Source organism: Parasteatoda tepidariorum, chromosome 2 (genome assembly GCF_982258835.1).
Source record: "Parasteatoda tepidariorum strain Cologne lab strain chromosome 2, Ptep-v5.0, whole genome shotgun sequence".
NCBI classification, from domain to species: domain Eukaryota; kingdom Metazoa; phylum Arthropoda; class Arachnida; order Araneae; family Theridiidae; genus Parasteatoda; species Parasteatoda tepidariorum.
This window is the reverse complement of record NC_141756.1, coordinates 12,178,645-12,194,967: the sequence shown is the minus strand read 5'-3', so window position 1 is coordinate 12,194,967 and position 16,323 is coordinate 12,178,645. Positions and strand designations below refer to the sequence as shown.

The window sequence follows — 16,323 nt, the reverse complement described above, 5'->3', positions numbered from 1 at the left end:
TTTTCGAGCAAGAACAATTTTAGTGAGTGCCAATTATTTATATATAGATCGTGTTAACTATACCTGCTCGTTTTTTTATTTTAAGAAGTGCGACAATAGCTATTACTTAAGTAACAGTGGGAAAACACCTGTTCTTTCTAAGTCAACCGAGGATAATGCTGAATTGACACCAAAACTTTTCCTGAACCAACATGAAGTTATGTGATAAGACCAAGAAAAATGAGACACAAGAGACACAGCAAGTTGTAGATTTATTGAATAATGGACAGTTCATTTTAAGAATTTTATACAATATTTTAAATAACATCTCTAGAGTATTTTAATTCATTGATCACAATTTTGAGGTCGTCTTTAAAAAAAAACTTTCTAAAATACTTCAAAGGTGAAATGAACATGTAACGAAGTCGATGACAACACATCTTTAAAGCAGCCACATAATTATAATAGCATTCATAAAAACAACACATGTCGCTCTTTTAAACCACAAAACTCACAACATATTTGGTCTAAACACACATCAATTTTGATTCTATTTACATTCTTAGTGAAAATAATAAAATACATAATGAATGTTAGGTATTTGGACTTTCATTTAATTCTGATGAAACATTACAATCATGGTTCAAGGAACTATTTGTTTTTATTTTGTTACTAACATAACTAGAAGGGGAAGAAGAAGCAGATGAGCATGCTATGTCATCTTTAAAGGAATCCTTCTTATGTATATTTAAAATAACATTATTTACAAGTTTGGGGCTAGGTACAGACATCTCCGATTCACTCTCTGCTTCAATAGCAGACGCACGTCTCGTTCTAATCACTAAATTTGGATTAGAAAAAGGTTTAATAATAAGCGGACTTTGGGTAATTTTAGAATTACAATTCCTATTGCTATTCAAATTACCACTTTTGGCAACAGACAATTGTTTTCTTAGTCTTATATCACTATTTCTGGGGCCATTAATTATACCGCGCATATTGACACGATCAGACCTGCCAACGGTCTCCTTAATTTCTGAGTCATTTGATTCATCACTTTCGGCAGCATTACCATCCAATCTCTCCTTTTTAGTTATTATTCTTTTGCTCCTTCTCTTGGGAGACTTACTGCTAGTTTGGGAAGAGTTAAGGGAGTCCCTGGCTTTATTACGTTTAGATCGAGAAGATCTATTAACCTGGTTAGCAGCTTCTCGACTGTAAAACAAAGGCGAGTCATCATCACCGAATCTCCTTTCCTCTTCTTCTTTCAAAGCTTTTAGATGACCCAATTCCCAATCCTTCTTCTGAGCTTCGATTTCTTCCTGTAAAATTTTTTTTATAAAGAAAATTAAAAATGACAGGAAGATTAAAGCAAATCAAAATACAGACCAATAGTAATATTTAATTGAAAAACACTTAATTGAAATATGAATCTACTTTTTAACAAGGACCATGCCTGAAACTTATTTAAGAAGTAAATTTAATACTTTCTTTAATTCAGCATCCCTAATTCAAAATCTTTGAAAGCTACATAAGAATAGAATTAATAGAATGGTTTGCCATTTCTTTAATAAAATATTTATTCATAACCCCCATGCCCAGAATCCCAGTCGATACTAATTCCGCATCCGGCTTGCACCGACCACAGTGCTGACGTGAAATATCATCAGTGGTAGACGGATGTGGGTTAGAGTCCCCTCGCTGTCAGGCTAACCACGGGAGGTTCTCGTGGTCTTCCTAACCACGTAACCCAAATGTGGGTTAACTACATCAAAAAATTCCTGTACGAAGGCGAATTTCTCTCAATACTCGATCTAGGAATTCCCTTGTCTTCTGGATTGGGTTCAAAATTACAAAGCTGCGAAATTGAACATTAGTAATCATAAACCGATAAAATTGGGTTGGTTGTTCAACAACAGTTACAAAATAAAAAACACACCACCATAATTATCATTGAATGAGTTTTGATTTCAAATCCTAAAATTATAAAGGTTTTGATTATATTTTAAATTTATAACCCAAACTGCTTAGTCAGAAGAGCAGCAAAAAATAGTCTTCCTAAATAACAATTTAACTATTTTGCCTTACGCTATCTCCAAAACTATTTAGGTTTTGTAATGCTCCAAAGGAAAAATCTAGACATTTTTTGGGACGGTATACTAAATTACTTTTAAATAAAGCTAACGGTAAACTAAATAAAATAGTATTAGCTCTACTTAAGTGGAATAAAAGCAAATTTTATCAACAAAAAAAAAAACATTTACTATTTTTAATTTCTGAATTACTTTGTTTAGAACAGAAAGTTATAATAGAATCCAGTATAATTTCATCAATACTGAACAACTCATAGTTTCAAATCGATGTATTGGAAATTTTTTTATAGTACATCTGCATTAAAAAGCCACCAGTCTTGTTTATTTACAAATTTATATTTGAATTCAAGATTTCTTGAATGAAATAATTTCAATAATTTTGAAATGAGAACACAATGAACATGCTACATACAGGGTATCTGCTATATTTTAGATTTTCAAATTCATGACTTTTCATGATTTTCCATGACTCATTCCGAGAATTTTTCATGACTTAACGAAGTTACAATTTTCTCTTACAAAAATACAAATGTAAATTTAAAAAAGCATTATAATAACATTAATTGAAAAGATGGGTATAACCAAAACTGATATACTATGCATCTTCATATTTACAGATATTAAATTTAGAAAACAGAGTAAAGGAAGAGTTGAAGCCATAAAATAGCAGGGGGAAAAATACAAAAGCAAATAATTTTCTTTTTCGTTTTTTTTTTTTTGCAGAATTTTATTTTAAAGAAAATTTTTATGTTCATCAGAAGAGAAAGAAATACTCTAGATTTTTCTGTCCTCATTTCTGAATTAAAAATATTCACCAATGACTGGTTTACTTCAGCTAGAATTTCAAATTAATAAAAAATAAATAATAAAAATTCTTAAATCACAGAAGTTTAAAAGATAATTCCCTTTAGAAATGTTTTTTCTTTCATTTTTTGAAAGAACACCATCATTTTTAAAGAACATGATAAAAACATTTTATATTCTAATAAAATATGACTGTGAGTGATGATTTTGTTATGAATTCAGATATTCGGAACAAGATGAACTCGGGGGGGGGGGGATTTACTTTTAAAAATTAGATTTTTCGGCAATCTAAATCCATGACTTTCCATGATTTTTTTTAAAAAATAGTTAAAATCATGAAAAATTTTGTTCAATACTGAAATTCATGACTTTCCATGATTTTTCATGACTTTCCAGTTGCGCGGATACCCTGTACATAACACTCTTGTACAAAAGTAATTCTAGGGAATGATCCTTTAATTTATCATTCAAAAATTCTATGATCTGATTACTTTATTGCTGATTGGAATCAAATATTTTTAAAAACATACAAAAAAGACGAATCAATAATAATGAAATTACAAAAGTACACCCTACATTACTGATTTTCTTATGATAATAAATTAACATGTAACTACTGAATTCATCATTACAAAAATTATAATATAAAATTATTACTGAGGTTTCTTTTTTATAGAATGAACAACACGCATGCTGTCGATAAGGCTATATGCCTGAACCATGTATATAATTAGTAGACAGTTTCTAAACTGGAAAATCACCAATATATAAAATAAAACGACACTGAATCGGTTTTTCAAATTTTCAACATTTTATGTTCTGAACACGCACAGAAATCAAGGAAAAAGCTAAAAATCTGAACAAATACAAATGCTGTATCTATAAAACCATTTATATGAAGATTAAGTAGATATATATTTGAGAATTAATATTTAATATCAGTCAAAAATATTTTATGAAATTGTCTGGTTAACTTTCGAAAGTTTTTAAAGTATTTGTAATTTAAAAGGACAAAATTAAAAATTTGACTGGAAATGGAAAAGTATTGAATTATAAACTTTTCAGCACTGCAAAAAACAATCTTTGGCTTCTTTTAATTTGTTTTCTAGATTGTTAATGTTTATGAATGGGCAAAAATGTGCAAAGCCTATGAAATGATCAGTATCGTCCATAATGGAAATGAATTTAGTGAAGATGAAGACAGTAACGATGAAAATAAACATATAAAAATCTCTCATACAGATGGACTAAAAGCAATCGAAAGTACTATTGAATATATAGGACAGGAAGAGGCGACACCAGCCTTTCAGTTAACCCTAAAAAAAATGGCAATGCATTGCTGCAGAAAAGTGCCAAAGTAATGTAAAACAAATAGCTATTAAGAACTTTTTTAGGCGAAAACTCTTTCATCCTCGTAAAGTATGCTCTTTAATTATAATATGAATTGTATGTGAAATACTCGTATAAATTTTGTATTTCTTTAATATACTACATTTATACCTACTCTTTTTCGTTCCTTTTTTATACTCTTCGCTTCAACCGAGTTTCTCAGTTATCCACGTTAGTCGTGGTTCACATTAACTCAGATAATCGGACATTTGGGGGGCCCTACTGTATGTATACACACACAAACATAAAAAATTACATTTAATAGTAATTTAGAACCCCAAAAATGATGTGCCACATGCTTTCCTGTTCAATAAGAGCTAAACATAAATTTATAAATTACCTCTGCTAATTTCAGCTGTTCCAAGCCTACAGGTTCTTGTAAAGATTCCAAAAATTGCACAGCATATTTTTCAACTGGAGTAAGCTACAAATAATAAAAATCATGTAATTGAAATTATAATCAAATCAGAATCGAACATAATAGATTCATTCACTACATTAGATAAGATGCTATAAATAACATTAAAAAAATCATTCATCAGAATAGATTAGTTTTGAAGAAAACTTCTAAATAAGCAAATTTAGTGATTTGCTATTGTTTAGACTGTTTGTGCCTACACATCTTTCAAGTAAATTGTTATTTGACAGGTCTTTGTATATAAGCCTAATTGAAACCTAACTGCCCGAAAGCACTTGATGACACAGAAGGATAGGTCGGATTACAGTCTTTTCTAACTATATCAATCGGTTTACATGCAAATCGGTTAGGTCCACATGTTCCATAAGGTACTAAAATATGCAATGTAAAAAATCATATCCTTTCTTGATTACATAAAAAAAATTAGATTCTTTGAATTAAAATTTTAAATTTTTGTACAAAAAACTGCTGAAATTATTTTAAGACATAACTTAAAATAATTTCACATACATATTTTAAGATATTCATGAAAATAAATTACCTGTTTCATAAGTTTATCAAGCTCTTCCTCTGCAGGAGATTTATCATCAATTTCTCTACCTTCATTATCTAATGGAATGGATTCATCAAATTCAGCTAATTCAGCCACAGCTTCAGCACAAGCAGTTTGTGCAGCCTTTTTATCCGATTCATCTTCGGCCAATCCAAGAGCCTGAGGGGAAAAGGAACAGAAATTGAAAAACATTAAACTACAATCTAATATCCTCTGATTAATTTTCTAAGCGCAGTTAATATTTTATTATTTTGAAATTGTACCAAACATAAGTTTGTAAGCTAACCTGCTAGATTGCCAGATTTTGTGAGCCAAAATAGCTGGCAGTTTGGATGGGGTTTGCACTGTTTTTAAAAATACTCAATATTTTTAACACAATATTATTTTATTACCTCAAATTACAATAATTTAATAGGAAATTCATGCGGTCCTGTAAATTCTTTTTTTGACATTACAAGGCTACAGGTGGTTTTAAAATTTTGAAAAACTATGCATTAATACCATGCTAAACACTGCCTTTGAATATGTATTCCCTTTCTGAAATACTCGATTTAGAACAATTTCTTCATAAATCCCTGCTTATTGTTGTCAATGGGGCCGGGCTCGTGCAGTAAATGGTGACTGGTGCACATAAAACCCGATAGGTCAGGAAGTCCTCCATGTTTCAAAATTAATCATACCCCTGAGTGTACTGAATAGGAGATTGAACCTTGTCTGGTTCAGGTCAAAATTACGGCCGGTGGATGCATTGCATGCATTGAAACTAATTTGAAGGGTGCAAGAGTTTCCAGCAGAATATATTATTACAAGAAAAGAAACTGAATAAATAAATTTAACACAAAATTGAAAATGCTGCAGAATTAATATATAGGTTGATTAAAATATTTTAAAGCAGAAAATGTGTCATTTATGTCAATGAACTTGATGTATTTTCAAAGAAATTTTTACTATTTAAGAGGTAATTATTTTTTTCATGCAACAACATAGCAACGAAGAACTTTAATTTATGCTTTGAGCGCACCTACTAAAACTATAAGTATTGTCGCTTTGAGTGAATGATCAAAATCAAAGCATACAGCTGCAATGCAGTTAGATCACAGCTTTTAAGATTAATGTAAGCTAACTTCATAATTTTTTTTTCTTTCTTCTGTAAACTTTTTTTTAAACTAAGTGTAAAGTTGAAAGCACTATAGGCTTTAAAAATACCTGTTCTAATTGAGTCTGTGAGAATTCTTCAGGAGATGACTCAGCAACATTTTCTTCTACTTTTTTCACTACTGAGAGAGATTTATCCACCTCCTCTGACATACTGATACCAAAAAGCTCATGAATAGTATTCTGTGAAAAAGAAACCCCATTATTAACTCTTTTATAATTTTATTAAATTTCAAACTAAAATGATTTTTAAAAAATGGTACTAATGAACCTACCTTTTTGAAAAAAGCTGTGTTAAAGTTTCCACCTTCAATGGCAAGATCCCCCAACACTCTCTTTTGATTAGCTTTCCTCAAAATATTTTCTTCGATTGTTCTTTCACTAATTAATCTATGAAAAAATAATTAAGTTTTTAAATAAGAGCATTATTAGAACAGAAGATTGCCCCAGATTAAAATTTAATAATCACACCAATGTAAAATTCGATTTGAGGAACGATTCTCAAAAAAGCTTTTAATATGTTTATCATAAAATGATCGAAGTTGTCACCTATAGTACCAATTAATAATTGTTTTAACCATGTAAAAAAATGCAAAAGAATTTCATTATTTTTAAATGACGCTTCTACAAATGCTAGTCCATTCAGACACCATCTAAATGAGTATTTAAAAGAAAGAAGAAAAAAAATGACTGAATGATAAAGATGAGCTCAAATCAATAAAATCAACGTTATTGCAATTTAAATTTTTTCCAGGAATAGTAAAATTTACAGATTTTTGCACATCAGAAATAAGGTTGGTAACCGTTATTTTGCCTTTATCTAGCCAGTTATAGATTTTAAACATTAATATTATTTACTTTCTCTCAAACTGAATCACAATAGAATTTTAAAGTTATCATAGGGAATAGGGTTATACGGTTAATGCAAATGTTGCAAGTTTCGCGGTCGCCAAATCTAACTCCTTGACTTTTCTTGGTATTCCAGGTAGCGTAGCAACCCTGCCCTCTTTCGAACTGAATCACAATGAAATTTTAAATTTATCATAAAAAAATATTTATGAAAACTTATCATAAAACAGCTAATTATACTTATAAAAAAAATCGAACGATAACAAACCTATAAATATGGACGTCCCTCGTCTGTCCAATTCTGTGGCATCGATCCTGAGCTTGTGCATCCATTGTTGGATTCCAATCACTATCATAAAATATCACAGTATCAGCACCAGTTAAATTTACACCAATGCCACCAGATCTAGTAGAGAGGATAAAGCAGAAAATTCGTTTGTCTGCATTGAATCGTTCCATCAAGGCCTAAGAGAGAAAGAAATGTTAACTCCCTAAGAAAAGGGGACACACAAATCAGGGGTGGTTGTGACACATAGTGAAAAGCCTTGAAAAATTTTTATGCAAAAAAAATCTATATCAAGATAACAATTTATATACCAGACATGTTTCACAGTTAACATATTTTGTAAACTAACATTTATAATAAAATTAAATACTAACGAAGAATAATACACCTTTAACTAATTCGAGAAAAAGCTTACGTCTTACAAGAGTTGCGATATGAGATTTTAAAATCCTGTGAAAATGAATTGAGATATTGGACTTTAAACGAGAAAATACAACGTGCATCTTGATGCATAATTTTTAGATCGTGCGAATACAAAGCACAATATTGGATTTTAAAAGTGTGTAAATACAAATAAAACTAATAGATTTTTAAATTGCGAGAGTAGGAATCGTGACGTACGATTTTTAAATTGAATGAATACAAATCGCAACACTTGACTTTTTAATTGGGTAAATATGAAAATCATTTAAAGCTTAATGAACACCTATTTAAATGAAACTTGTTAAACTTTTATTAATTTATTATCTTATTAATTTTTTTAAATTTTCATTCTTCATAAAATAAAAATTATTAAGTATCATAAATTTTTACTTTTTCAAAAATATAATAATGGAAATTCAATAATATAAGGTAGAAACCGTAGTTAATGATAAGGCTTTTGATTCATAAAAAAGTGACATTTACCTGTCTTTGCTCCACTTTAGTGTTTCCATCTAATCGAAGGTATGTATGACCATGATAATTTAAAAATTGTTCTAAAATGTCAAGCATTCTTGTCATTTGGGTAAATATAAGAACTCTGTGGTGGCCAGATTTTAGCTCCCATAACAATCCGGCTAACCTTTGCAATTTTCCTAAAAATAAACAAAACAAAATATAAAAATCTGTCATAAAATTTAAATACAACGGCAATAAGACCAGAGCTTTTAAACCACCAACCACTGATTTAAAAATCCTGAGAACAACCCATTAATAATGTTAACTTTATGTCCATTAGTACACTACATTATATCTATTCTTTGATTTGATTTAGTACCCAGATTTAAGTTCTTAATCTAATTAAAACTAATGTGTTTTTATATATAATTTGCGACTTGTTGAGATTTAAAAAATTTTTTTGAAGGTCATTTTAAAAAGCTTTTTAATACCTTGAAAGCTAGAGGAAAATAAAAAGAAAGAAATTATGTAGTCTATATGAATCCTAAATAAATATCAGAACTCGAATGAAATATTTTTACTACAAATTTTATACTTCAATACAAATAATAGCCCTGTATAATAATAAGATTATTGTACACTCATACAATTTTCTATATGTATATAAAAATTCATCAATATTTGAATATTTTAAAAAGTGCTCCAAATAAATTTTATACAAATAATTTTAAATTTAAAGTATGAAAAAAAAGTTAATTCAAGTAAAGCTAGAATAAACCATGGTTTACTCTGGGTTTATCAAAACTCATTTTTTTTTTTCTAAACTGAAATAATTAATATTAAACTAATTATTATTATAATCAGTTTTTATCGATGTCAATAACTATTTCTCACTTCTTTATTTCAGCTAATAAATGAGGTAGTAGAATTTGACAACTTATATCACAAAAATAAATTAAGAAATAGCCTTTAAATCAGTTAGTATTTTAATTAAATATGAATACTTTTGATGTTCTCAATTTTAGCCTTAAATCATAGTTTCATCATTCTTTTTTGCAGAAGTTATTATTAAGAATATATTAATAATTTTTAAAATCCTAAAATTTTTAATACCATGTTATTAAAACATTCCAAATTTGAAAAAATATTTAAAAGAACAAAAATTTACAATATGGTTTTCCACTTAAATTTTTTTTTTTTCATTTGGTACAGAGCCCACACTGTACTATAGAATCCATCTAGTTCAGTAGTAAAACGAGGAGAAATCAAACAAAGGAATAGAAAAAAAAGTGTGTGAACAGATAAATAAATATCTAATTAACGGATTATGGAAAGTTCTGGAGTTCAAAATTTAGATTTCTGGAACTTCACAAAAATATAATCAGGAAAGTTCACAAATTATCTTGAGATTAGCGAAACTCTGAATTTGTAGAAAAATCTCATACTTAAAATAATTTCACATCCTAAAAACAATTTTAATACAACAAAATTGAATACCAACCACAATCATATTGAATAAGTCTGAGCTCTGGAAATTGAGTTTTCATGTTACTAACTATAGGATGTAAAAAGGCACTTGCTGGAGATACATAATTAATTAAACGCTCTTCAATCATTCTCTCTTCATTCAATCGCCATGGAGAAGGATGTGAGATATGGATTTTCATAGAAGGGGAAGATACTTTAGGTACAACAAAAACAAATCTACAAAGTAAAGCATATATTACATAAATTCATGACAGTGAAATAAAGAATTATAGATATTTTTTCCATTTTATTTATTTTTAAACTATTTTATACACAGCTTTATGAAATAATACTGCCGATTTGTTAAGGTCTATATTTTTACCTCTTAAATTATTTTTGAGGGCATTTTTAAACAAAGATGGCTACTCTCCAGACATAACTAAATTTCTATAGATTTTGAGAGTAATATTCGAAAAGCTTTACAAATTTTTCCCTAGTTCTTCAGTGGTATTTTCAAATTCTTTGAGAATTCCAAGTTTTCTGTCTTTCCAGAGTGAGTGCCCATTTCTAGGTATTGAAATGGTTCTTTTCTTTACACTGTTTCTTGATTTTTTCATAGGAAATTTATTTTAATATTTTAGATTTTCTTTCTAGAGATTACATTTTTTAAAAATCATTAATACTTATACAGAATTAATACACAGAAACAAATATGTAAAAATACCTGGCATTTCAGCTGAAAATAATTAAGATACCTTATTTTCTGTAAAAAATCACTTTACATGAGCAAATGGTCTCAAATTAAATTGTTTATTCTATACCTTTATTATATAAACTTAAATAAGTAAAAATGACATAACTGTGAAATTTATTATGTTTGGATTAAAAAATGTCCCGATAATTAAAAAATTCAATATTTTAATAAAATTAGTAATTGGATTCAATTGACAAATTTGAAATTTTCACTTATTTTTATTTATAAAAAAAGGGGCAAGTTCAAGCATTGCAGTACTAATCCACAAATAAAATAGTGCACTAACACTATCTGCTTTCCAGAGAAGAGACGGTAATCAAGCCGCGTCATCAGCGCGGAAAAAGATAAGAAAAATATTTTTTTAAGGAAAAGAAAGGCAATTTTAAGCTTGTATTGTCATTCACCTTTGGCTGATTCCAGAGGGAGGAAGATGCAACAGAAATATAATGAATGGGAGTTGGTGTCTATCTCTGCAATTCATTGTCCTCAACCACAATTTTTAAAACACAGTTCTATGAATGTGAAGGCAAAAGTTGACTTTTTTAAACAAGACATATCTAGAGAACTACTCTTGATTGCTAGAAATGCTGAAGCATTAAAGTATTTCGCTATTCTACCCAACAAATCCTCAATTTTATTTTTTAACACTACTTTGCTTAATAGCAAACAAAAGCATGAAATCCTACTTTTTTGCATAATTTGATAGGGTAAAAAATTCCTTGACAATTCCGGGTTTTGGGTGGAATTACATTTCTCTTCAACTTATTTTAAAACGAATCAGGTAAAACCATTTATTATTATTATTAGTCAGAAATTTTAACAAATTGTAGTTATTAATATACAAAAAGAGATATGAAAAAATAAATGACATACCTATTAATAATTTCTTTTAAATCATCTAGTCTTTCATCAGGAGTTTTGATTATGTTAGATAAAATAGAAGTATGATCCCAATATAGACTAGGGTCATTTTGAGCATTTATTGCATTTAAACAATTTACATATCCTTTTCCAAACCAGGCTGAACCAGTTTGAGGATGTTTTAAACTATTTACAATTGTAACAGCCTCTATTAGATCATCACCATAAATTGGACAAGCTGTGCATCGTCTATTATTAATCTTGGCTAATAACCTAAGAGTATCTTTGCGTTCCTTTTCCCTTTTTGCAGCCAATGATTCCTGTAAAATAAAAAAGGTTATTTATTAAAATGAATTATTAATTTTGGTAAAAATTGATTATTAAATAATACTGGTAAAAGAATTACAAATAGATAAAAGCAGATAGAAATAATTAATAAACTTACAATATAAAATATGGATTTCTGTCTGTCAGAAATATTGCTTGACGGTACATCTAATTTGGGTAAAGTCTTTGATAAGGAGTGAACAACAGGACCTTTAGCATTTTGTACATGGTTTTGATTTACAGGAGCTATATAAAAAAAAAGAAAATTTATGAGCATTGCATTTAAATACAAATATAGTAACTAAAAAAAATTATTAATTATTAAAATTATTAAACAAATACAGTTTTATTTTGTTGTGTTAGGGTGACATAATTGAGGAATTGACATTGAAAAGGAGATAGGTTAGAAAAAAACAAATTAATTATAGATTTAAACATATCTTTGACTAGAGGTCAAGTGTTGTAAAAGTATTATAGGCATAGTTTGAGTCACTCAGTTTTGGAGTTCACAGAGTTCTGGTAGCAATTCACAAAGCTATGAAAATTTGCTTTTTTACTTTCTTGTTAAACTATATTTTTGCCATCAACTTAAAAGTCAACTTTTCAATTAAAGTTGACATTAGAACAATTTGTAACTCTACATTTGTGCAGGATAGACAGATAAAATGACCACACAAAATACATTGTAGCACAATAAGTTTCACTATTTGCATAAACAAAATAGCATCTCAACCCTGAACACATTACGGATTATTATCACTTCATAAAATCAGCAACTCTCACACACAAAAAAATTTTAATAAATTATTTTTAAACTTAGAAATCAAGACATTATCAACAACATTGTTTTTAGAAAAGAAAAGAATGTTTTACTTAATTTTGACTAGACAGCTATTTTAGAATATTTTTTTTATAGATGTTAAAATTAAATAACATTAAAAATACATAGCCATTAAAACAGAAATTATCACAGGAAAATTATGTGATAAGAGTCGTCAAAAAATTGACTATTACAATAACGGAAAGTATTATGAAATTCGATTTTTTTGGGGAGAAAATTTGGTATATTTAGACAAAAATTCTTTATGACAATTAAAAAAAAAAGAATATGCAGTAGGGAACCGATTATCCGGAACGATCGGGACCATCGCTCTTCCGGATAACTGATTTTTCCGGTTTTCTGAATCACCACAAAAAGTCATTTTTTTTAATTGTTAAACCCAACTAAAAAAAAAAATAATATTTGGAAATAATCTTAAAAAGAAGAAAAAACGATGAAGTAATACAGTAATGATTATTTCTAAAATGATGGTATGGTAAACATATTTCAAAAAAGAAAGAAAAATCCTAAAATCTTATGAGGAAAAAAAACTAAAAAAAAAAAAAAAAAAAAAAAAAAAAAAAGGCGGGAAAATTCATCGAATTTCATTCCGGTTTTTTGGTTTTCCGGATAACGCGTTCTGTACTGTATTTTTAACTTAACATTACTAAAATAATACTTAAATAAGTTGGATTTTAACTTGATAAGTAAATAAGTACAGTCAAAGCTAGACCTTTCGCAGAGCAATTAGGTTCTAGAACCAGAGTTCAGTGTGAGCCATGCCAACTCCAAAGCTGTGGCCAATTGCGCTAGGTTATGTGGCTGAGGATCCACAGCGTGAACAACACAAACGTGGTGGTTTGGTTTTAAATCCAGATCAGGGCTTCAAGTGGCAAAACATGGTTTTGGAGCATCTTTGGAGCAACAAAAAAGCAATTTTGGAGCAGCAAAACAAAGATTTGGAGCATATTTAATAAATAGAATTAAAAGAAGAATTTAATAACAAGAATTTTTAATTTTGTCCATTAATAACATATCTTATTTTTTACACTTTTTTGAAGGTCCCTGCATTAACAAATTAAGTTTCTTTTTGGTACCTTCCAATGCTGTTAAATATTCTGCTATCCTCGACTTAGCCTCAGATAAGAGGATCCGTCCGCTTTCTATAATCGACATGTCTTTATTATTTTACCCATCTTTAATATTTTTTCAGCTGCAGCTAAGAGATCTTGAGAAGCCTTCAATTTTTTTTGCAAATCAATTTCAGCAGCTTTCAATCTGCTTTCCTCAGATTCAGTGTTTTTTGCTTTCTTTTTTCTCAACCTCTAGTCGAGCAGAATAATTTTTAAATGCTGCACGAGCCACTTTAATCATATCTTTGTCAACTTAAAAGTTATTTAAACCCCTATTTTGTTGATATGTGACACAACTTCTCTCAAACCATTAACACTATGCAAATTTAAACTTGCCTTATTGTCAAGTAGCTTTTAGTTCACACTTAAACCTCTTTCAACATCGGCATTCCCATGTGGTACGCACAATAGAGCTTTGTTATAAGATGATATTTGTATTTCCCAAATTATCTTTCTTCACAAAATAGTTTTTCAAAAACACATCAATTTGTGTATATTCATTTGAGTCAGAAGAATAACCTTCTGGTTCCCCATGTAACCTTGCCCCCTTCATCTAGTAACAAAGATGCCTCTCCAGGTTTTATAATGGATGGGGTGACTGTTGCCAGATATCTTATTGACTTAATAGAAGTTTCTTCCATTCTCATTACAGGATGCAACACTTTAAGAGGGCACAGTAACCTATTTTTTAGAGGCAATGCTTTTAATAAATGTTTTGTGCATGCCAAGTAAAAAGATCTGACACCTAAATACATAATTTTTTTTCTGAAGAAGATAAGGATGTCATCACCTTTGTGGTATCTAGTCCAACATCTATTAAATATGAATTTTGCCAAATTTCTGCGTTTTCTACATCCAATGATTTTAAGTCCTTTCCTGACAAACATGAAAACCAAAACTCTTTAAAAAAACGCCCTAACAATGCTTTAACTAGGAACACCATTTCATCATACAGCAAGTGAATCAATGGTGTTTCAGTGTGGAAAAGACCTAAAAATTTATTTAATATTGCCGAAATATTAAAAAAAAATTTAATAAATTCAACATTGAGTGGCTCATACTATTTTTTAAATTAATAATTACTTTATTTAATTCTGTAAAAGGTAATTCAAAACTCTAATTAATTTAACTATTATTTAAGGTTATCGAGTGTAATTTTATTAAAATTTAAATAAATGTTATTTGTTATAGTATATTCAACACAACATTAACAAGATTAATATTGATCATACCAAATTTATAAAAATATGTAAAGAATTAAGCAAATTAAGAAAACATTAATAAATTTATATTACAAATGTAAATTAGTGAATGGCCCCTAATAAATTTTTATTAAAATTGGTTTCTTATAAAGTACTGCATTAATGAAATGATTAAAAAAAATTAAATAATTTTTAAATGCAAATACAATGAGTATTGAAGCTAAAAAAATTTTTTCAGAAGTAAATTATTATATTGACCCTACACTCATAATATTTAGCAAATCTGTGATAATTAAAATTTTTTATATCAGTTGCTTTTAATCAAATCATTAAGAGATGAATTAAAGTATTTTTGAATGACAAATCTGAAAAACATAAGATTTTTTGCTGCATTTAAAATATTGAAAACCCCTCTCTTCATACTTATTTAAAATCTTGCCTCTAAATATTATTAAGTTATTTCCTAAAACAAAATAAGAGCACTGAAAATTTTGAAGGTAATAATACAATAATAAAATGCAATAAGTAAAAAAAATTTTTTTTTTAAAAAAAAAAAGTAACAAAGTAAAATAATTGTTTAAAAACAATCTGCAATTAGTGGATGGTCCCTCAGATAAAAAATTTAAGTTATGAAACTCAATTAGTTCTTATCCTTATTTAATCTTATCTTTATCTAATTATATGAATAAAACGGAGATAGAAAGTTTGAGGTTATGAAGCTTTGTGATTCTTGACTGTTCTGAGGATCAACATGAAATTATGTACTTAGTGAATGGTCCCCTAGTTAATTCAAGGATCATGGTACTAATCTATAAATAGAATAGCGCAAGAAAGCCATTAGCTTTCCATTGACGAAGACGATGGTACATCAATAACGATGAAATCAACAAGAGAAAAAATTTTCTTTTGCTATTAAAATTTGGCAATGTTTAGTTGGTCCCCAAAATATTTTTGGCGCAGATTCGGCGCAAATTTAACATAAAATGTCGTTTCTGTGCAGTAATGCGCAAATATACCGATTTGGAGCAAAATGCGCAATATGCGCAGCACTTGAAGCCCTGCCAGATCGTTTGGTGGCATGAGGAATATTGCATATTCCTCCTGGTTTTCTACGAACCACGCACGGACACTGAGAGCTGTATTAAGACACCACACTGTCCTGCTAGTAGATGCCTTCATTCTGAGGAAAAATTATTTGCATGTAGGCAAGGACATGATCTGCAAAGACAGGTGTGTACTTCTATTGATCTATTGTGCTTTTAACAACGATGAGTGCCCCAAGAATGACAAAAACATTTCCCAGACCATAATGCTCCTTCCTTCAGCAATCATTGCAGGGTCTAGAGAGTTTGCA

The 16,323-nt window shown here is 29.0% G+C and overlaps 1 protein-coding gene across 6 annotated transcripts in view; it reads right to left on the bottom strand.

Annotated features, from left to right (window-relative positions):
* Window positions 1-16,323, bottom strand: part of dom (domino helicase) — a 92,994-nt gene that overhangs the window by 31,172 nt on the left and 45,499 nt on the right. For all 6 annotated transcript variants that reach the window (XM_043047444.3, XM_043047445.3, XM_043047446.3 and 3 more), the window contains 10 exons: window positions 11,933-12,060; window positions 11,500-11,807; window positions 9,907-10,109; window positions 8,433-8,602; window positions 7,509-7,705; window positions 6,667-6,781; window positions 6,443-6,574; window positions 5,225-5,395; window positions 4,606-4,689; window positions 1,176-1,301 (listed from right to left, as the gene is read on the bottom strand). In XM_043047444.3, coding sequence (XP_042903378.2) covers window positions 1,176-1,301; window positions 4,606-4,689; window positions 5,225-5,395; window positions 6,443-6,574; window positions 6,667-6,781; window positions 7,509-7,705; window positions 8,433-8,602; window positions 9,907-10,109; window positions 11,500-11,807; window positions 11,933-12,060 — 1,634 coding nt within the window. The remainder of the gene's footprint in view (window positions 1-1,175; window positions 1,302-4,605; window positions 4,690-5,224; window positions 5,396-6,442; window positions 6,575-6,666; window positions 6,782-7,508; window positions 7,706-8,432; window positions 8,603-9,906; window positions 10,110-11,499; window positions 11,808-11,932; window positions 12,061-16,323) is intronic.